The sequence below is a fragment of the Dreissena polymorpha genome, chromosome 3, assembly GCF_020536995.1.
Source record: "Dreissena polymorpha isolate Duluth1 chromosome 3, UMN_Dpol_1.0, whole genome shotgun sequence".
In the NCBI taxonomy this organism is placed as follows: Eukaryota; Metazoa; Mollusca; class Bivalvia; order Myida; family Dreissenidae; genus Dreissena; species Dreissena polymorpha.
In genome coordinates, this window is record NC_068357.1 from 106,462,500 (window position 1) to 106,486,556 (window position 24,057).

The 24,057-nt window shown below is 36.1% G+C and overlaps 3 protein-coding genes across 5 annotated transcripts in view; 2 read left to right on the forward strand and 1 right to left on the reverse strand.

The window, feature by feature from the left end:
• LOC127870874 (poly(A) polymerase type 3-like) overlaps window positions 1-22,078 on the forward strand; it is a 38,305-nt gene extending 16,227 nt beyond the window's left edge. The window contains 7 exon segments of the mRNA XM_052413447.1: window positions 1,444-1,534; window positions 5,471-5,581; window positions 5,978-6,081; window positions 6,947-7,016; window positions 16,103-16,172; window positions 18,237-18,425; window positions 20,044-22,078. Of these exon segments, the coding sequence (XP_052269407.1) occupies window positions 1,444-1,534; window positions 5,471-5,581; window positions 5,978-6,081; window positions 6,947-7,016; window positions 16,103-16,172; window positions 18,237-18,425; window positions 20,044-20,082 (674 nt within the window). The 3' untranslated portion in view covers window positions 20,083-22,078.
• Window positions 1-24,057, reverse strand: part of LOC127870890 (seipin-like) — a 68,621-nt gene that overhangs the window by 22,747 nt on the left and 21,817 nt on the right. The window lies entirely within an intron of this gene.
• The window catches only part of LOC127870864 (poly(A) polymerase type 3-like), a 125,677-nt gene that overhangs the window by 16,197 nt on the left and 85,423 nt on the right, over window positions 1-24,057 (forward strand). The window lies entirely within an intron of this gene.

The window sequence follows — 24,057 nt, forward strand, 5'->3', positions numbered from 1 at the left end:
AAGTGAGATGAATGTCCACCATTAAGTGCATAAGAGACAACAAACACAACTGAATAAACCAACAATAAGGACCTATCTTATTCTATTTAGTAATTTTGGGAGGTAACTGACTTAAGGTCTTCCATAAATTTTGATATAATTTTCCCTGCCGATAAAAAAATTCTGAGGGGATATAGTAATTGGTCCTGTCCGTCTGTCCGTCCGTCAGTGAGTCCGTCCTTCCGTCCAAAACTTTGTCTAGATCATAACTCCAAATCTATTCAATGGATTTACTTTCAAGTTAAAATATAAACAGATGGCAATTAGGAGAAGTGCAGTAATCAAGAGCCATAACTCTATCTACCTTAATTTTTAATTTATTTCCCTTTATATAATTTCGAACTTCATTTTTGTCCGGAGCATAACTCTAAATCTATTAAAGGGATTTACTTGAAACTTGAAATATAAACAGATAGCAAGTAGGTGAAGTGTAGTGACTAAGAACCATAACTCTATCTACCTTACTTTTTAAATTACCTCCCTTCATTTAATTTCAAAGTCAATGTTCGGAACATAACTCTAAATCTACTGAAGGGGTTTACTTGAAACTAGGAATATAAACAGCTGGCAACTAGAAGAAGTGCAGTGAACATATACCATAACTCTTTCGGCCGTAGTTTTTGAATTATCTCCCTTTATTTTATTTGTTTTTTGTTTTGTTTTTTTTATTCATAATTTTAAATTATATTTAATTTAATGTCATAGTAAGTTTTTTAGCTTTTCTATTTTCAATATCTCCCTTATCTAATTTTACAATAATATTTTAATTTGAACACTGAAGTATTCACTGTGAAATGAATAGATGAGTTTAAGGAAAAATACAGTGATCAAGAACAGTAACGGTTTATAGTCTTCTTTTTTAGTTACCTCCCTTTCTTTCATTTCCATATATTTTATTCTCTACAGCATAACTCCAATACTATATAACTAATTGATCCTTGAACTATAAATAGATGACACAGGTGCCATGTTTTACAAATATTATTCTACTCTCTAAAACAAATGTCATACAAGCAAACACATTTCGGCGGGGATTTGGCACTACTGTGACAAGCTCTTGTTTTTGTGGAAAGGTCTTTTACCTTTTACAGGTAGATTGCTGTGTAGCTTATTTCTGTGTAAGCCTGTCTGCTTTACCTTGGCTATTTGCTATTAAACAATCTGATAACATGATAGTTTTCATTATTTTGAAATGAAAAAATATAGACATATCAACTTGGAAAAAATGTTGTTCAGTTTTATAAGCTCATCTTTTTAGGAATAAGGTGTGTTATATTTTCTATAACATCATCCACAGCATATTACCTTATATTCAATTGATTACACGATTGATTCCCTATTTTATGCAAAGTGAACAAACTGAAGACAAATAGTCATGTTAATAACATGTTGAATCTGTGGCAGGTTTGAAAGTGACCACTGACATCATTGAACAAGGAGAGAGTGCAGACTGGAGTCCGTTGTTTGAACCATCAAATTTCTTTCAGAAATACAAGTGAGTACATTTCAAATTTACTTTTGGAATAATTACTAATTATTTTGTTTACATATTTAATTTTGTTGGGAAGTATTACGATTTACTCTTTTGCAAACATTTGCTGCCGTGCGGCTTCAAAGCGCAGTAGGGGGCATTGTGTTTCACAAACACAGCTCTTGTTGTTATAAGGAGGTATCTTCTTTACTGAAAATCTACAATTGGTGGGAAGTGTCGTACCTGATTAGCCTTTGTGGACTGCATTTGCTAATCTGGGATGATACTTTACTCACATTAATTAAGCCCTGTTTTCCCAGAGCCCATCTCACACCTTCTGTACAAGAATTATTGTCTGTACAAGAACCATGGAAAGAACGAGAGTGGACAACCTTGTCCAGAATATTAGTTTCTAGCACTGCCATACGTTTACTAGGACATGATGATTTTGCCAGCATTAGTTATAGTGCTGATCAAATGGGTAAACGTTTTCCGGGTTAAACCGGAATTCCGGTTTTTGGATCGCCGGCGAGGCCATTTTTCCAAATCGCGTAAATCCGTTGAGAAAACGTTAGGGTGGGGGGGGGGGGGGGTCCACAGCCTATTGATGGCATACGCCAGTTCAAGTAACTCAATGAAAACCGCCCGCAATGTATTCTAATAAACCAGATCTGCGGTGTTGTAGTAAAGTTTACAACAGTGCTGTTGGACTTTGGGAAGTCTCCTTCCATACCACACTGTCAGAATTTTAATTACCATATAGCTATAAATGGAAATTCCACATATTTTTATAATCAACCAATCATAACAGCGCTGAACAATTTTTTTAACAGTGTTTAATTCTCACGCGCAACACCTCTGACCTCAATTTGTAATACGAAGCACACTTCCGATTTGTTATGGCAACGCGACGTTTACAAGTTCAAGCCTGAAGTATTGTATGTTTACCCTTTGTTTCGACTATTGATTTTTCGATTACAACTTTGTAGCGCAGAGAACATTGAGATATGTTGAATTCGGTTAAAAGTTTCGTTGTTCTTTTTAACAAAATTTTATCGCGAATAATTTGGCATTGGTATTTCCTCTAAATTAATCACAGGCAGCAGTATCATAAAAAAATATACAAAAAATTCCCCCCCCCGGACCATACCCCCCCCCCCCCGAGCTTACCCCAGGGGTTCCAGATTGTTAAATGTACACCTATTGTGTATGGTTTGACTTTTCAACAACGAATATTGACAAAAATTCATAGTTTGAAAAACTAACCCTCGTATAGGTATTATATATACACGAGAAAGTCAAATTTAATTGAATATTGAAGTTATTAGCCGAGCAGGAGATCGGTTAGTTGTGTAATCACGTTGCTTTAACTGCCTTTTAACAAATAAAGTTGCATTTTTTCGGCAACTGCATGGGAACATGTTTGTTTTCGATGAAAAAGGTCACGTCCAGTGTTCCACAATCTTTCAGCAATAGGCATATAGTGCGTTTCATACCTTGTGTATATATAATACCTATAAGAGGGGGGGGGGGGGGGTATGGTCCGGGGGGAGGGGCAATTTTTTTTGTTTTATGATACTGCTGCCTGTGAAATTAATTTGAAATAAAACACACCGTATCTTTATTGTTACGGTCTTTTAGTTGCGTCATTATTGAAACAGCTATTGTACTATATGTAGTGATTTAAGGTCACTTTCAACAGCCTTGCTGTTGAGCTAGCTTTTCAGCGACGTGGTTAGAGTGTCTGACTACCACTCCGGAGGTCGTGGGTTCGATCCCCCATTTGAGCTCCGTGTTTTACAATATATATGCTGATTGAAGAGAACATCTGGACAAAACTGGATTTAGTGTTGGGCGTAACGAAAAAATGCCTAGGCTTAGCACGTCTACTGACCTATTGTTCATACTGCGGTGTTATGACAAAAGGGATAAACATGTGTGGATGCAACTCTGCCAATTTGGTCCATATTTACGGGTAATATATTGTTTAAATATCATTATTTTTAAATCGATACATTCTTATAAATATAATGGAGAAAATGAGAAGATAGTCTTTTAAAGTAGCACAAAAAGTATTTTACCTTACTTCAAATAGTTTCTAAATGGCTAAATTTCTGGAGTTCAGCCCCCACCAGAGCTTTGCCCTGCACCCATTGGGGGCACTAGCAGCCCCCTGGATCCCCAGCACAGAAATCCGGTTTTCGGACATTATCAACTTTCACCCATGTGATCACCATAATTGTCTAGATCAAACATGTGGATAGAAGTCGGTTTATTTTGATGACATAGGCTAACCCTGGGCTTAAAAATGTTGTTCGATCAGCCTTTATGTAGGTCTTCGCTGCCTCAGTGGGGTATATGTAACAGTATTTGAACTATTGTTACATTTTAAAACAATATTTTAATCACTTCCCAGGGGTGGAAAATTTTTGTATTTGCTTAACTTCAAGTATTTTTTGAAACTGTTTGCAATTTATTTCATCGTCAAGAAAGTATACAGGACATTGTTTTAACTTGTCAATACATTTCTGGGACAACACGAATAATACAGACAATTTCTTTGCCACCCCTGCTTCAGTTTCTTTGAGAACTATTTATAATGCCACGGAAACTATTGCTCTATTTCAGGCATTATATCGTACTTATATGTAACGCCCAAGAGGAGAGCTCATTTCTGGAACGATTGTGTTGTTTTATGATCTAGCAAACCTAATCATGCTTGAAATTACTATTTTCCTGTGTATTATACTATTTGAAGGTTTAGATATGCATGTGCTATTTGTCAAAACAATAATTTTGTTTGTAATTAAAGAGGCTAAGTAATGTACACTGTTAAGTCTCACAGAGGTCTCGTGAAGAAAATTATTATGTTGTTAAACAGTGTAATACATTTTATTCATGTTTATGAAAATGCTGTCTGCTTAAATGTAACTGAAAACAAACATATAAATAGGCATATCAAAATTAAAATTCTTTCAGTTTAAATACAGACAAAGGCAAGTTAATTATTTATAGAAAATCACTTTACTTTTCTGCCAGTTTTCAGAAAATAGTTTTCACATTTTGCAGTCAATAAAATCCACTTTTATATTGGTTGATATAATTAGAGATAAACAGTTCTAAATGTGTGCACATTGCATTACTTGATTTACGGATTCTACATGGGGAAAAACCTGCTCCACATTTTGCTTTGTACATCCAATTATGAAAAAATGGGAAAAGTTTGTGTTTATGAAATGTTGAAACACATTTTGTATCAATATTTGCCAGCATTTCATTTAAAATGTACCGTAATGTATTGTAACATTGTATTTTACTAGATTAAATGAGAATTAATAAAGTTGACAATTTTGTATGGATCCAACGATGGACAGGGGTTTGTAATTATATTTATCGACACATATTTTTCCATGTGTTTCAAATAGGAAAGCTTTTGTTTGTTAGTATTTCAGTTCTTAGACAAGTGTGGCCTATATTTAAGACTTTAGAATTGTAATCTTACAGCAAAGAACTAATAACTGATGTACAAAAGCATGTGTAGTTTACTTATATGATGAAGGCACATGTCTTGCTGCATTGATGATTAACAAGACTTCATTTTTAAATTGTTTGAAAACTGAACAATAAACTTCTCAATAGTGCACTATATGGTGGAACTAGGTCTAAAATTAATAGAATATGAGCCACTTTTTGGATTTTCGTTTAGAAGAGATTTCCTTTAAATAAACATTCCATAAAAGCAGTAATTGTTGTTCCTGATCAGCCTGTGCAAACTGAACTTTACGCACATGAATTAAGCCTCATTTTCCAAGAGAGTGGCTCAAAGAAATTTATTTCAACTTTTATATAACATATTAAACTGCTGTGTGAGTTTTCACATTAAACAAAAAAAATCCACCTTTTTATTTCAAGTTTGTCCAAGCTTGAAGAAATAAAATGTTGATTGTGCACTCGTTGTAGGCATGGTTTTGTGGAATCAAAGATTCGAATACTTGTTGGAACACTGGAACGCAATCCCTTCATTAAGATAGCACACGTCACTCCAGAGTCATTTGGACCTTCAAATGAGTCGTAAGTACACTTTGTGCACACATTTTGACTTGATAGCAATATGCCAAAATTTGGAATCCTCAGCTGGTTTATCGCTGTTCAGTACAGTAAAACTGTACAGGTCAACTCAGTTATATCAGACAGTCTATATATACAGATGATGACAAACTGGTTGCAAAAATAGTTTCTTATATCCATTAAATGGTAAATCATATCAAAAGATATAAAGCATACTTCCCCGCTTAATTGTTCTTTTATTGATAGTTGTCTTTTTTTCTTAAGCAAATATGTGTTCTCTGTATGTCATTTTGTTAATGATATCATTCAGTAACCTTTCAGTTATATAGATGTTTTATTGTGCGGGTTTGTGGAGATTAAATAATTCCATGTGTTTTTTCAATACTGTTTCCCTTGCAGGGATGGGCAGTTCATTTGCAAATGGTTCATTGGTCTGTCTTTCAACAAAATCGAAAATCAGAAGGTAGATCTCACCTTTGACATTCAGACTTTCACCAACACAAGTGAGTATTACTGTACCAGGGATGGGTTGTATTGAAGTATTACTGTACCGGGGATGGGTGTATTGAAGTATTAATGTACCAGGGATAGGTGTATTAAAGTATTACTGTAAAGTAAAGTCTGAAAAGTTATCTGCAATGTTCTATGCTTTCAACCAATGAACTCAAATGGTGTTGCTTCTAATGAAACCATTTAAGCAAATAAAAAGTGTATTTTTGATATTTTTGTTTAACCATAAACATTTGTATGCCCCCAACGGGCGGCATATAGTTTTCGCACTGTCGGTTGGTCAGTCTGTCTGTCTGTCTGTCTGTCCGTCCATCACACTTTTAATGTTCGCTCTCTAATTCAAGTAGTTCTCATCCGATCTTCACCAAAATTGGTCAGAAGTTGTATCTAGATAATGGTTCACCAAGTGCCAACATGGGTCATGCCGGGCAAAAAACTAGGTCACGGGGTCACTTAGTGCGTTTCAAACATTCAGCATGGTGTCCGCTCTCCAATTCAAGTAGTTTTCATCCGATCTTCCCCAAGCTTTGTCAGAAGTTGTATCTAGATATTGTCTACGCCAATTTCGAACATGGGTCATGCTGGGCCAAAAACTAGGTCAAGGGGTCACTTAGTGCGTTTTAAACATTCAGCATGACAAAGTTACATTTGGGGGTATCCGTGTCGTGTGGACACATTTCTTGTTTAACAGAATAAGTAGGTGCATAATGTATTTATTTTATCTTGATAGATTTGTGAGGGTTTAATTCAATTTCCATATGAAATTGCTTTCCAATAGGTTATCATTTAGTTGTTAGTGCACTAAAAACTGAGTACATTTTGTCTTTACAAAGAAACTAATATCCGGTGTGTTTTCAGTTTACAAGCACGCTCGTCATATCAAGTTGTACAAGGAAGACATGACAGTAGAGATCCGCCATGTAAAAAGGTACAGTGCATTGTTGTCAATCATGCTTGTAAAACAAACGTTATACAACAGTCACTATGGTTGTGAGTTTGTGCATGCGTGCACAGGTGTGTGAGTAAGTCTGTCAACCATTACTTTGTCTGGACGTTAGCTTCATCATTCTTCATGCAAATGGAATGTAACACAATTGTTTACCATAAAAAGATTGTATGTAGTGTGTGAGACCCATGTCCCTTGCACAAAGGTCAAAGTAACATTTAGGATGAAATGAAAATTTGAGAGGTGTACAGCTTGTAAAGACTTTCTTTATGATTCACACTTGTGAATGTATGTGTGGTGATGTGATTAAAATCAAACAAACAAAGCAAGGACCCCTTTTATCAATGGATTGTTGTCTAAACTTAGTTTGTTATATCTGTGTACTTAATGTTGGTGATTGTATTTAACTATAAAGCCCAGTTTATGATAGCAGAAATGTGGATCTTTAAGTGAGGGTAATCTGAACATATTAGTATACTCACGGACTCTAGATGAGACGGTGTGAAACGGGACCGTATCGGCAAATAGCTTGTCGATACTTTGTTACGTAACCAGTAGCTATCGATTAGCGTACATCGAAGCGCCGAGGTTATACATTTTGATGTACCCACTCACGTCTTTTTTTAATTTGTACTTTCATTTCTCGGCCGATTTTGACAAATTATATATCATTAGAAAGCCTACGTTACGTAGTTTTCAGATATATAATATATATTATGTTTTTCTTCTGATTTTGGCAGCCCAGCGAGTTATAACTTTAACTTTTGCAAATATCACACCGTTTTAGAGTCTAGATTTACGGTTGACATGTTTGTACTTTATACCGATTTGAAGCGTTTATATTTGGAGTTCAGTTTTAAAAATTACATCTTGCTTAGGAGAATAGAATTCTGTATACGGTAGAAAATAAAGGGTTTTAAAAATGAAACTAAGTAAGGAATGACTTTGTACGAAAGTATCGCGCGGTCCTAACGCAGAGAACTGATGCTACGGTCTTGGCGATTATGCTTTTGTTTAGATACCGGCCATTTAATTTCCTTTGTCATGATTATTATATTTTTTTTATGGAATATATTAAAACATTTTTTTCACGAAACATATCAATAAAGCTAATTATTAATGAAGCTTAATAAATTAACGATTTCAGCTCTTGTTTATAACACAGACAGGGTGTTAATTTTATTAGGAGACAACGTATATAGCGGATCCTCTTGATATTTTTTGGCCGGGACTTTTAATAATCTTTAAATAATTTTAATTAATTGATAACTTAAAGTAAATAACCTTTCATATAATTATACATAATAACCTCTTTGAAAATAAACAACAAACGATGAATGTTTTGACACCCATTTTATTTGAAGTATGCAAAGCCGAAAAATACCAAGAGGGTCCGCTATATACGCTGTCTCGTAATAAAATTAACACCCTGCCTGTGTTATATATACGCTAAAAATGAAATCGATTTCATTAACCTCTCTCTTTTCGTTGACGACAGTGCTATATGGACCGCATCTACATCGCCAAAAATAGCAATATCCAATATTCAAAAAGCTTTAACTACTATAGAAACTTGGAGTTCAACATACGGCTTTATAATTAATCCTACTAAAACTCAAGCAATCGTTTTCTCCAATGGCACCTCCAAAGCGACATCCAACAAAATTGCAGACCTTCCTCAATTAACGCTTTGTGGCACTCCGCTTCCGTACCTTGAAAAAATTACCTTCCTTGGGATGATATTTGACAAATACTGAACTTGGAAAGACCACATCCTTAATTTACTAGTGCGATGCCAAAAAGACCTTAACTTCATAAAATGCATCCAAAAAAATAACTGGGGTACAGATAAGCAAGCACTGATGCGTATCTATAAAGCCACCATATGGGCAAAATTAAACTACGGAAGCATAGCATACCACTCAGCCAACAACAATCTACTATACAAGCTACAAGTAATACAAAATACGGCAGTAAAAATTATCACGGGCACGCGTGTATCCACAAGCACCGTTCGCCTCCACATCGAATGTGGGATGCTTACGCTGAACCATCAAAGAGAAATTAATCAGCTTAAATACCACGCGCGCACAAAGGCTTTAGGAGATGAACCCCCTATAAACTTTAGCATAACCAAGGACGACCCGGTCTACCTTTAATGAAACAAGCACCTCCCGTACGCGATGAATGTTCAAAAGCTAACTGAGTATTATGAGATCGATAACATTAAAGTACAGCCACCAACGTATTATAGCCTGAGTGAAATATCCAAACCTAACATCGACTTCCATCTCTCAACACTAATTAAAAAATCCGAAATCGACTCCAACAGCGCAGCAATCGCCCTAGTCCAACTTGTTGACGCTCTCAAATATTAAGCTACTTTTTATATAGGTAATATTTGAATTTAGCCCAAATAAAAAGTATCTCTAAATTCTTTGCGCGTCTTATAAATGAGACTACAATCGCCCTAGACTATATAAATACCACATACGGCGAACACACACAGATTTACACGGACGGTAGTAAAAATGAGGAATTAAAACTAGCCGGCGCTGCGTACGTAGTTTATAACCCGCAAAATGCCATTATCCATCACGGCAGAGTAAAACATCAAAAAGAATTGTCCATATTCACCTGTGAATTATCGATCATTAACGACGCAATAGTATGGCTAAACACGCTTGACACTCACGGTCAAACAAACTACGCGATTTAAACTGACTCTCTTAGCGCATTACAAGAACTAAGCGCAGGCTCATCAAAAACGCGGCCAGACTTGGTATACGCAGTTTTAGAAGGTATCACGCAATTGACTAATAAAAACATAACTCTGAAATTAATATGGATACCGAGTCATGTAGGCATCCCGGGCAACGATTATGCCGATAAACTTGTAACAAGAAATATCTTTAAAAAAGATATACGGCGTAAATAGTTTAATGAATGAGATCAAGTATAGCGAATGTCTTTTTCTGTGCAGTTCTTAGCTGCATCACACGCAGTACGGGATGTTACGGGGAGTTTTCGCGGCTTATTTTACATTATAACATATTGCTGGTCATAAACCTATAGATACAAAACAGAAAACCAAAAGAAGAATTGAAGTGAAATTTAAACATATGAGTCAACCGGCCACACGAGAAGTATCCGTCTTTATAGGCGCGTTCTTCGAACAAACCTGTTTTAGTGGTTTGTCGGGCATTGCTATTTGATTCGATTATTAACAGTATCAATTATCATCGTGCTAATGCTTAAAGTGATATTATGGGCATTTTGCACTGTTGAATTGAGCTGAAAAGAATTAACAGGTCAAAATAGTTAGTTAAATTGTGGTTACTGATTAATTATCTGCAACTCACCTTGCTACCAGTTGTTTATAAAAATATATTTTATATTCGATATTCTTACGTGACCCACCCAGTCCTGTAAGCTGAAATGATCCGTAAAACAATTTCGTGTCTTTGTGTCGTATGAACAAATCTGCACTAAAACTAAATTTAGGTTCAACTCGTAAACGCATGATCAGTTGTCAAACGAAAGTACGGTTGATATTCAAATGCATTATTTTTCTCTTTCTGGTATATTGTTTTAGTATGATGATGCTGCATTAATTAATATAAGTGTATATGAAGTAGAAACATCAAAAATAATCAACGGTTGCGATAGACACCTATAAACTGTTACATGCTCATAATATCACTTTAGTACATTAGGCAATATGGACGAATAATTATTGTTAAATTTATCAACAATAATATTTATCATTGTATTGTTGAAAACACATTAAGAATCTATTATTTACATACCATAATTATATTGCTGAATATCTTCATTTAACATATTTCTGGTCTAAAGAAAATTCCAGGTCACCTAGTTCACGGATAGCGTCTTTATTATATAACGATTATTTTACTGGCCGCCAACTCCGGTGATGACCTGTATATAAACTCTGAATGTCCGCGAATTGACCCGATATACCTCGCGGGTTGAAATGCAATGCTTTAAAGTGAGGCCTCGCTTCCATTGCTCTTTATACTTTTACATGTTAACATGTTGACAGGAATAAGGAAGTAAGTACTAAATATGAGAACATAGCCGTTTAAGTATAAACGCTCTTGCGCTGGTAATACTCTGAAAATAAAAGGTGTACGCACAAACTGTATTGATGTCGAGAATTGAGTGTAAAACTGTTCTATCTATTAAGCCTTTTCATTCGAGATTAAATTGTTTCATACAGTAAAACAGTGTTACAAAGACGCGGATATGTTTCCAATGTTCTGGTGGTATACTCAAATCAGCCAATGGAATAAATGAAGTGTATTCATTCGTACCTAGCCGCGGGAAATTTTATTGGAATTTTATTGGACACTTACAAAGGTCAGGCTAAGGTGAAAAGCTGGCTTAATACAGCTTACGCCGAAAAATAGGATCACAGGAGGGTCTACTCTCCGGGTTAAAACCCAGCGCACGCGAACTTATCGCCATTATTAACCAAAAAGCGTATACTGAACAAGACCACCACTATTCAATATATTGCGCTGATCATGATTTACCATTTATCACTAACCCCAGCCACAAGATTCATGTCTAAAGCGCCATTAAACAAGAAGACAGAGCATATACGCGCATGCGCCTAATGGTGTCTAGATTACACGGCGATTACCACAAAACAGTTCTCTGCCCCCAATGCAGCGTTCCAGACACATTCGAACATTTATTCTTTATATGCCCTCATCATGCGGCCCAAAGACTAGAACTAAGTGCAGGTATAATAGCAGCATACAGCAATATCACGGTAAATATTGATCGCCGTCTACTGTAAATGCCTCCGAACAAGATCGGATCCGTTGTAAGGCAACATGTTTTCAAATTTTTGCGAGACACGGGATATCTGAATAAAATATAAATACACTAATTACATCGCGCATGAAACGTACAGTTAAATACTCCGATAGAGAGCTTCCACTGCGTATGCCTTATTAAAATAAACAATAAATACTACAGTATAAATACACCAGATACATCGTGTTCTTTACAACTAAAATAATAACCCGTAGACCCTTGTGACTATTGAAAACAATTATCCCGTATGGGACGCCGCGGTGATGCGGGAGCTCGCCCGAGCCCGCTCAGAAGGAGCTTACGGCAGTATCACGGCCCGAACGTGGCACGGATATGACAGCCGACCTATAGTTACCCCGTCGCAGGGCATAGCCGACGGGTCTCACCGGTGATCCTCGTGGGGCCCCCTGGTCTGTGCCCTGTGACGACGCCGCGGACGGGCAAGGGCTGACAGGCTACACAATATAACCCAGTATAACAACACTCTCTTAATACAACGACGGAAGGGATTACGCTACCAAATATAACTGTCATCCAACCCATGAAATTAATCGGTCACCTGCCTCGTTAACAACCGCGACTTAACAACATAGACGCAATTTAAAGCCCCCCCCCCCCCGCCGTGAAAAACAGTTAGCAATTGAGATAACAGTATTCGGGTTCCACGAGACCCCTCCCCGTGCTGGCTTTTTAATTATTTTTTTTTCCGCTGCATACAGCACGCAGCAACCGACGACAACGTAACAGGGGAATGCACACAGTCCACTCACTTCCACAAATTAGCGGAAGCCGCACTTAGTGCGCACGTAAGTAACTCATTACTTGAGATATCTACAGTGCAACCCCTACAGGTTTATATAGCATAACAGTACCATAGTACCATAATTTTGTCATTGTTTATATATGTATATTATAAAAATATGTTGGTTGGAGCGTGCCGGACGGGATAGATTATCTATGACTCTGCCGACACGACCCATCCAAGATGACCAAAAAAAAAAGGTAAAGGTAAAGGTATTTATTATTTGCTCACCATCCTATATCCCAGTAGTACACTAACCGTTGTATTTGAATACTCTTATGTACCTATGTAGCCGGTGTCGCCCACAGAACGTCAATAACGACGCAGGAAGTAGCTGCGCTACGGTCAAACAAAATAGTACATAGGGTTGCTGCCGGTGTCACCATAGATAATATAACTATAACGTGCGTGCTCTCCTAGTACCAAACTACTATAACACAGCCCCTCTATTCTATCATCGAGTAAATGCCCTATCAAAACTAGTCTGGCCCCCACAACACCACAGAGCTGCAGACCACTACCTCAGCAAGAAGAAAGAAAACTCTTCATATCGTCTGTGCCCACAATTAAACTAGTCATCTCGGTCGAATAACACATAGTCAGGCCCCCTCTTCTATCATCAAATACATTATCTTTCACAAAAAACTAGTCTGACCCTGACAACACTATACTACCAACTCTCATAAAAATAACAGTGAGAGCCTACGTCACCATAAAATATGACACAAGGCAGCATAGCGATATTTGAACCATAACTAACACCATGTACTAACATGTCCTCCGCGAGGGACGTTAAAAGGGGTGCAGTGTATCGGTGCTATACACCGGGCACTTAAAAGAACCAGGGACGCCTCTGGAATCTGGGCGTTGCCTGTATCCCGCTCGAACCCCCACTAACACCTCTCTTTGGGCGGAGAGCACAACAACCCTACACAGTCAGACAAAAACGGGTTTACTACAACATAATAATAACGTCTAGCAAAGCTCAAAATACTCCTTATAACATATTACATCACTTCACACCTAATTATAAAAACAAAAACCACGTTAAAGTAAATATAATTCAGCCATATCTGACGCATGGTCTGGATGTTTGGCAGGCGGACGATGGTTGCTCCGAGTGGAATGAGTGCTGCTCCTTGGTCGGCCTCTATGACTGATCTACACACAACCGCATATACATTATCTCCATAAGACCTAGAACACAATCACATAACACTCACTTACACATCACCCCCAAACAAACCAGTACACCGAACACACCTATATAACACCCACATACACACAACACCAACCTACACAACACCCTAAGCAAACCAATACACCGAACACACCTATATAACAAACAAATACACATTACTCATGCACACAGCATAAAACCTAATCATAAAATCATCACCAGCAATACAGTTCAGGGCACATTAAGGTCTCATTGGCCAGCGTGCACTGAACTCTCCTAAAACTAAAAGTAAAAACCTTTGGCAAAACACCCGGACACCCGGGGTAAATCTGACCTACTCTGACTTAAAATAACTGTTATCTCCTGAAAGGTTACAGGGGCAGGTCGGACCTCAAAGACCTCGTGAAGAGGCCGGTAGGACCTGTAAATAAACTCTGATTTAAAAAAAAAAGAAAAAAAAAGAGCGTGCCATTAATGGGTATTACAATCAAGCACTCACACCCCTGATGAGGCTTAATCAATGTGTCAAAGCTTCAAACAATGACCTCTCTATTTTTGTATTAATTCCAAGTGAAAGACAACTAAAATCAAGAACAATTATAACAAACATGTAATGGAGTAAAAACAATCTACCTTTGTCAAACTGAAGAAGATCTGTTACTCTTTACCACTAGCAATAATGCCCTCCGATTCAGATGCAATCGATGAAATAAGCATGATGAAACAAATGAAATATTTACCATTCACTCTTTCGTATCCGTGCTTGGAAATCATATGACCCCGAAAACGAGACATTGTCTTGTAAGTTTTTGGGCACTCTGTACACTGGTACACTGATTCGATTGCTTTTGTCACTTACTTTCTTACACGGTTTAACATTCTCAGAATCATCACTGCTACATGTGTAATCACCTAACAATTCGTCTAAGTCGTCGTCATCCCAGTGAAAAAAAATCCGATTTTGAATAGTTGGACATAGTGCACTGATTTTAAAATACGAAATGATCTGCGTAACACCGTCCGTGATTTTCAAGAATCTCTAAATAAGTTTAATTTATTGATAATTTAAGGTACATCACCTTTCATATCATTATGCATAATAACCTCCTTGATAATAAACAACAAACAAATGTTTTTCACACCCATTTTATTTGAAGTGTGCAAAGCCGAAAAATATCAAGAGGGTCCGCTATATACGAGGGCGCATATAAAATTATCACCCTTTCAGTGTTATAAACAAGAGCTGAAATCGTTAATTTATTAAGCTTCATTAATAGTAAGATTTATTGATATGTTTCGTGAACAATGTTTTCGATAAAAATATAATAATCCTGGCAACGGAAATTTAATGGTCGGTATCTAAACAAAATCATAATCGCCAAGACCGTAGCATCAGTTCGGAGCGTTATGACCGCGAGCTACTTTCGAACAAAGTCATTCCTTATTTACTTTCATTTTTAAACCCATTTTTTTCTATCGTATACAGAATTCTATTCTCCTAAGCAAGATGTAGTTTTAAAAACTAAACTCCTAATATAAACGTTTCAAATCTGTATAAAGTACGACCATGTTTACCGTAAATATAGATTCTAAAATGGTATGATATTTGCAAGATTTTAAGTTATAACTCGCCGGGCTGCCCAAATTAGAAGTAAAACTTCATATATATTTATATATCTGAAAACTACGAAATGTAGGCTTTCTAATGATATATAATTTGTCAAAATCGGCCGAGAAATAAAAGTTAAATTAGAAAAAAAACGTAAGTGGGTACATCAAAATGTTTAACTCGGCGCTTCGATGTACGCTAATCGATAGCTACTGGTTACGTAACAAAGTATCGACAAGGTTGAACGCGCGTGGGTAAAACATAAAATGTGTAATTCTCGTGTTTAACTCGCTATACATCCATTAATAACAACGGAAATTTACTAAAAGTTATTTTTTTTTGAAAGAGGAATTAATAAGCAACAAGATAACGTATAAACCAATAAAATCGGATGATTAGTTTTTGCATGAATTTAAATTGACTACAGTAAGGGTCAAATACTCGTTTCAACTCCTGTCAATATACGCTCCGTGGTATACTGATACATAAAGAGTTGTCTTATTCAAGAAAAACTCATTGCACAGTTCTCTCTCTTGTTCAATCTTTTAGCAGAAAGTTCTAAGAAAATCTTAATCAGTGAAATATTCTGTGTTTTAAACAATTTCTAAAATGAATGATTTTTTGTTTTGCAGGAAAAGCCTGGGCATGTTTGTGCCATCAGAAGTACTTGCTAGGGGTGCCAAGCCTCGACCAAAGAAAATAGTAAGCGCCAATGTCTGTATTATGTACAATGCAAGATACTTAGGTATATACATAAAAAAAATATTAATGGTCCAATGCCTATATTATGTTTATTGCCAGATACTAAGCTATATAATACAAAAAATAGTAAGGTCCAATGCCTGTATTATGTTTATTGCCAGATACTTGGGTATATACATACAAAAAAATAGTAAGGGCAAATGCCTATATTATGTTCATTGCCATAAACTTAGGTATATGCATACAGAAAATAGTAAGGTCCAATGCCTATATTATGTACATTGCCAGAAACTTAGGTATATACATACAAAAAATAGTAAGGTCCAATGCCTATATTATGTACATTGCAAGATACTTAGGTATATACGTATACAAAAATAGTATTAAAGGTCCCATGCCTATATAATGTACATTGCAAGAAACTTAGGTATAAACATACAAAAAATAGTAAGGTCCAATGCCTATATGATGTACAATGCAAGATACTTAGGTATATACATAAAAATATTACTAATGGTCCAATGCCTATATTATGTTTATTGCCAGATACTAAGGTATATACATACAAAAAATAGTAAGGTCCAATGCCTGTATTATGTTTATTGCCAGATACTTAGGTATATACATACAAAAAAATAGTAAGGGCCAATGCCTATATTATGTTTATTGCCAGATACTTAGGTATATACATACAAAAAATAGTAAAGGCCAATGCCTATATTATGTTCATTGCCAGAAACTTAGGTATATGCATACAGAAAATAGTAAGGTCCAATGCCTATATTATGTACATTGCCAGAGACTTAGGTATATACAAACAGAAAATAGTAAGGTCCAATGCCTATATTATGTTCATTGCCAGATTCTTAGGTATATATGTATACAAAAAATAGTATTAAAGGTCCCATGCCTATATAATGTACATTGCAAGAAACTTAGGTATATACATACAAAAAATATAAGGTTCAATGCCTATATTACTTATATTGCCAGATAATTAGGTACATGTATATACATACAAAAAATATTAAGGTCCAATGCCTATATTATGTTCATTGCCAGATTCTTAGGTATATACATACAAAAAAAAGTAAGGTCCAATGCCTATATTATGTTCATTGCCAGATTCTTAGGTATATACATACATAAAATAGTAAGGTCCAATGCCTGTATTATGTTCATTGCCAGATACTCAAGAATATACAAGCAAAAAATATTAAGGTCCAATGCCTATATTATGTTCATTGCCAGATACTTTGGTATATACATACAAAAAATAGTAGGGTCCAATGGCTATATTATGTTTATTGCCAGTAAGGTCCAATGCCTATATTATGTTCATTGCGAGATACTTAGGTAAATACATACATAAAATAGTAAGATAAAATGCATGTATTATTATTTTAAGAACAGTTATATACATACATATATGCTGTGCTCCAGGAAAATATGGTTTAATGCATGGGCTTAAAGTGTTGTCCCAGATTAGCCTGTGCAGCTGCACTGTCCCTGATTAGCCTGTGCTGACTACACAGGCTATTGGACATCACTTTAGGCACATGCATTAAGCCCCATTTTCACAGAGAGTGGCTCATATATATCCATATGAGAGGTGGGAGCATTGTTATATATCAAGTGCTCAACAAAATCTGTTACATATTCAAAAGTGACATAAAAATATTTGTGAGCACCATAGCATGTTATTTAAAAAACTGAATGGCAGTTAGACAATGACTTGTGATAAACTTTGGTCTGATATTGACTCTGCTAGTTGGTCATTGCAAGTATGATATAATGGGAAAATACTGATGATTATGATGATTAAGGATGATGATTACGAGGACAGTAATTTCAATCTCAAACAATAAAAGATCTGCTCAGGCTTATGAGATATTACACTTTTTGCCTAAGCTGGATTTTCTATAAAAAAAATCCTTTCCAAAAAAAATACTATAAAAGCACAACACGTCATCCCTGATAGGCCTGTGCAGACTGGGACATTTTATGCATTTACATTAAGCGCTTTTTCCCAGACCTAGGATAATATCATTTTGTGGTTCATAGGTGCCTCACAGCAGCACGGGTAACCTGCAGCGACTGTCACAGGACCAGCCAAAGTCCCTGGTGCACAGTCAGTCTGACTCGAGCCTCGTGCCAGCCACCATAGAGGGTACTGCAGGGGCACCGTGTGCTGCGAGCAAACCTCTGAATGGGGAGATAATTGTGGAAGAACAGGATCCTGTCACTTCAGAGGTAGGCACAGGATTTAGATTTTGCAGCCTTGCTGTTGTTGCTAAATGTTTGCTTTATAACTGTTGTTTTTACCAACTTATGGGACTGATAAATCTAGAAAAATGTTTAGCCACATGAATGCTCAGTGTTCCTTCTTTAATTGTGCATGTCTCAAGAAAAACTGTGCTAGCATATTAATGTGCTTAAATTATCCATGCCAACAAGGAAATTCTGGTTTTACTTACAAATTTATAGAGTATTTAATTAAAACTGTGTTTAGTACGGCTGTGGGTATTTTTTAGGTTGTAAAGCCAACAGGAGCTTTGTCTGGACCCCCCTTACATTTTTCTGTTTGAAAAGAAAAATCACTTTTATTTGTAGAAATTGCAATCCCAGCTTTAATGCAAATGATGTTTGCTTGATGTTGTAGTTTTTATACCCCCACTAAACGAAGTTTAGGGGGGTATATAGGAGTGAGCTTGTCGGTCTGTCGGTGGGTCGGTCCGTGTCCGCTCTCTAATTAAGTAGTTTTCATCCGATCTTCACCAAACTTGGTCAGATGTTGTATCTAGATGATATCTAAGCCAAGTTCGAACATGGGCCTTGCTGTGTCAAAAACTAGGTCATGGGGTCACTTAGTGCGTTTTAAACATTGAGCATGGTGCCCGCTCTCTAATTCAAGTAGTTTGCATCCGATCTTCACCAAACTTGGTCAGAAGTTGTATCTAAATGATTTCTAGGTAAAGTTCGAATATGGGTCATGACGGGTCAAAAACTAGGTCACTGGGTCACTTAGTACGTTTTACACATTCAGCATGGTGTCTGCTCTCTAATTCAAGTAGTTTTCATCCGATCTTCAGCACACTTGGTCAGAAGTTGTATCTAGATGATGTTTAAGTCAAGTTCGAACATGGGCCATGCAGGGTCAAAAACCAGGTCACGGGGTCACTTAGTGCGTTTTAAACATTGAGCATGGTGTCCGCTGTTTTTTGTGAAGACAACATGCAAAATATTCTGTGTCAATGCGGAATGTCGGGGTATTCGTCACGTCTGTGACAAAGCTCTAGTTTTTCCATCTTTTAAGTAGTGTCATATATAGAGGATATTTTTTTTTGGTTCGGTGGAATATCGATTTTATTTCACGAGTGATCATATAAAATAATATGTTCACGAGTGGCAAAGCCACGAGTGAAAATATGTATTTTTTATGATCACGAGTGAATTAAAATCGATATTCCATCAAATCAAACAAATTTTCTTTTTATTTTATGCATTTTTTCACCGTTTATATACATTGTAAAAGAGTTAAACTGTATAACTTCGCTGGATTTATGACGTCATTTCGTTGCAAAAAATAACGTCGTTTCACAATAAAACAGTGAAAAATATCGATATTTTTCACTGTTATTTTTCACGGTTTCAAACAGTGAAATACCATTTTTATGTGACTGATATTTCTCTTATTTTTGACAATGCCACTTAGTATTTATCTCATTCCTGTATAATTTTTTTTGCACGTGGAAATGGTGAAACGCGATATGATTCTAATTTATTTCAATTTCTTTATTTTAGGTGGGTTGATACACTAGGAAAACATAAAAATAATTTAAAAATAAATATGTCTCGTATTAAATTTCAGGAGCGCAACAGCGCAATCGGCATGTTGCAGGCTTCCTAGCTTCCCCACTTGCGTTCGAAAAGTCATCAAGTGTAGTACATCGCGCTATATAATTCCAATTTAATTTCAATTTCATCATTCTAGGTGGGTTTTTACACCAGAAAAACACAACATTAATTAGAAAAAACATTGCCTCAGCCGATGTCGAGCAAAATATCGCGTTTCGCTTTGAGTATCGCGAAAATTTCGTGTGCCGCTTCGTGAATCGCGCAACATATCGTGTGTCGCCCTTTGAACGCGAGACACGATATTTTGCTAGATACTCAAAGCGACACACGATAATTTGCGCCATACACGAAGCGACACACAATATTTTGCGCGATACTCAAAGCGACACGCGATATTTAACGCGATATGTCGCCTTTTGGGCTACCTACACAAGGGCGATATTTCGTGGTACATTCTCGCGCGTCGCTTCGTGTTTCGCGAAGAATATCGTGTGTCGTGCAAAACATATTGTGTCGCTTTTAGTATCGCTAAAAATATCATGTGTCGCTTCGTGTGTCGCGCAAAATATCGTGTATCGCTTCGTGTATCGTGTGTCGCCCCTGATGAAATAAGAGCGAGATTAAAGATGGCTAAAAATAAACTGTTATTATATGCTGATGATTCTGGAATCCTTGTTTCTGGTAAAAGTGTACTTGATGTTGAAAAGGCACTAACAGATGATATGAACTTGGTTAGCCAATGGTTGATCGACAATAAGTTGTCATTGCACTTAGGTAAAACTGAGTCAATTGTGTTTGGGTCCAAGCAAAAACTTAGGTCACAATCTAGCATTGATATATCTTGTAATGGTACACCCATTGCTTCTACATCATCCGTTAAGTATCTTGGAATTACCCTTGACCAAAACCTTTCTTTCTGCTCAATGGCTGAGTCTCTTTTGAAAAAGGCCAATTCTAGGTTAAAATTCCTTTATCGTAAGAAAGATTTCCTTACTTTGCATACGAAGAAACTTCTTGTAATGTCACTGATTCAGTGTCATTATGATTATGCTTGTTCTGTTTGGTATAATAGTATAACTCGGACTTTAAGAAATAAGTTACAAACCTGTCAAAATAAGTTAATTAGGTTTGTTCTTGACCTTGATTCTAGAGCTCATATTGACCAATCTCACTTTAAGTCCCTCAACTGGTTACCAGTTCACATGAGAGTAAATCAAATAATGTTATGGCATGTCTTCAAAATAAGAAATGGCCTTTCTCCAGATTACATGAGTGAACACTTTGTTTCTCAAGATTCTATGCATAATTACAGCACTAGGCTTAGTAAAAAGGGTGGGTATTGTTTACCCAAGGTCAAATGTCATGGTTCCAAATCTTTTTTTTAATAGCATTTAACTCTGGAACTCTTTACCCGAGTCACTCACACAGGTCAACAGGTTAGAAGGCTTTAAGGTTGCCATTAAAAGTCATTTAATGAATAATATATAAATTTGTATATATATGTATCTTTTCACTTTTTAATAAGCAGATATTAACTTCGGCTTTGGTTTTTATTTTAAATAATTATTAGTTCATACTTCATAACATACATTTTAGCAATATATTTAATTTAGATAATTCATGATACCTCATATCATCAAATTACAACTGTCAAAATATCTATGTGTTGCAATAATTGATAACATTATCAATTGATCTTAGTTTCCAGTTCCTGTGATATTTTCTGAGCACTACTGTAATAATTAGTTTGATCTCTTTTGAACGGTGATATACATTTTTTATTTCATTAAATAATTATTTTACTATGAACATAGTTATGTTTAAGGTCATCATAATTATGTTTAAGGTCTGCCTCTTTTTGTCATGCCACCAATAATAAGGACCACAGTGGAAATAAGGGGTTGCTCTTTTTTGTTATCCTTGGTTTGGTGAGCATGTCATAGTTTATTGTACATGATATAGTTTTTAATAATTGCTTATTATTTTATTCTATATTATGTTGTGAACTGTGTATATGCTTCCTATGCCGAAATAAATCTATCTATCTATCTATTATCCGGACTCCGTATCTGCGTGATAATTTAACGTTCAACTTGTTAATTTATTTGAATGTGTAAGTTCTATACAGTTTAAACTATTTTCAGTCGTACCGCGACAAATCACATATGAATTATCCATGGTCCTTAGATTCCATATAGTATAATTTTGAAAGAAAGCCGCAAGCGATATAGATCGTAAGTTTGCTCGTAATAAGAGTTTTGCAATAATTATTGCTATTTTAACAAAAGGATAGAAGGAAATCATATAGTACAACGCATGCCAAACACATTTGACAATCTCCTTTGAAGTACAGTGGAATCTCGAAATGTCGAAGTTCATTAACCATACAAATTATTTCGAGATAAAAGATATTAGAGTTACCCGATTTATAAGTACATTTCTGACTTGTTATAACTAGATACAGGTGAAAAACGATGCTGAAAGCTCTCCAGTAGGAGATTCCAACATTACTTTCAATCTTCATGTAGCTGTCTTAAAGTTTGTAAATGCATTCATGCGTTTTCAATTAAGAAAAAACAATGTATCTCAAATTTGAGAAGGGAATTAACTTAAATGTTCGAAGTTTCCATTACTTCGATATATCCGTCTTTGGCATAGCAAGAGTCAAGTGTACTCTACATGATGTGGAGACATATTGCGTGTCATGACTTTTTTCAATAATGTCAAAGTATGAATTATTTAAAAAGAAATCCACTCACCCATCCCATTTTATTTCAAAATACGAACGAAAATCTTAAAACTGTTTTTGTGATCAAAATATCTGATAGTTCTATCGAATATGGTCAATGAGTATCGTCCACATCTCATCATGCCAATTTTCATTGCCTCAGCGCCGATGGCTTGAGCATTGGTCAATGAGTATCGTCCACATCTCATCATGCCAATTTTCATTGCCTCAGCGCCGATGGCTTGAGCATAATGTTATTTTCGCAGCCGATGGCATGACCATCTAAAAAGTAGCCACGGTCGTTGTCTTGAGCCGTTTGTCAAACCCCACTCGAATTTAAACGTTGATAAAAATGATGTGTGTTCATGTGGGATGCTTTAATTTGGAATAACCGAAGACAAATGATTAGATTTCAATAAAATGTTGTTCATATTTATCTTTGGTCAAAATTCTTCGTAATAAGAGTTTGACAGAGAGACAGTGGTGAGTTTTGTTTGATTTTTGACCACATTCTAACGGATTTCTTTAAAAGTAAGCAACTAGGAAGGTAGGGATTACGTTCTCACAGTCCTTTTTACTTAGGCTCTCAAAGAACACACGCAAACCTGCTTAATTCAGTTAGTCGATTGAACGGTGTGGTTCTACTGTGGACAAAAATACAAAGGACCATAGTTGGTGATAAATGACGAATTCCTTTCTTCACGATCATCAGAAATCGATCAAGCACTTAAAACGAAAATGTGAGGATCCTTCACATCTCAACTAGTTTAAAAACAGAATAACAGCGATAATTCAGCCTAAATTGGTCGCACAATTAAGTTCTTTATTTACGATCATCTAGTCTACATATACAGGCTTCGACTTCTTTATCGAATTCCCAGCTGCAAATCGTTCTATGTTCTGGCAAAGTTTAAAAAGCCTTAGATATCAAGACCGCATACTTCCATGGAATCATTATATAGCTTGAAGAAGAAATCAGACCAGTTTCAGAAATATTGGGCAATAAATGTAGCCCGGAGTGTTCAAACGCCTTTTCCTAAATAAGACCTAGTATCTTACACCACTTGATCATATTATGAACTCTGCCTTGATATAATGTGGCATCAAGAGTGTTCACAAGCTTTTCCGTGAATTTGACCAAGTTTATGACAAAGTTTTAAACTCGGTTGATACATCGTTGGCAAACGTTTTCTTAGCCACTTTCACTTCAAGTGTTCAGACGTGTTTTCTTTCGACCAAGTAACCTAGTTGTTGTTTCAATATGACTCAGTTATGAATTCAGCCAAAACATCATATTGC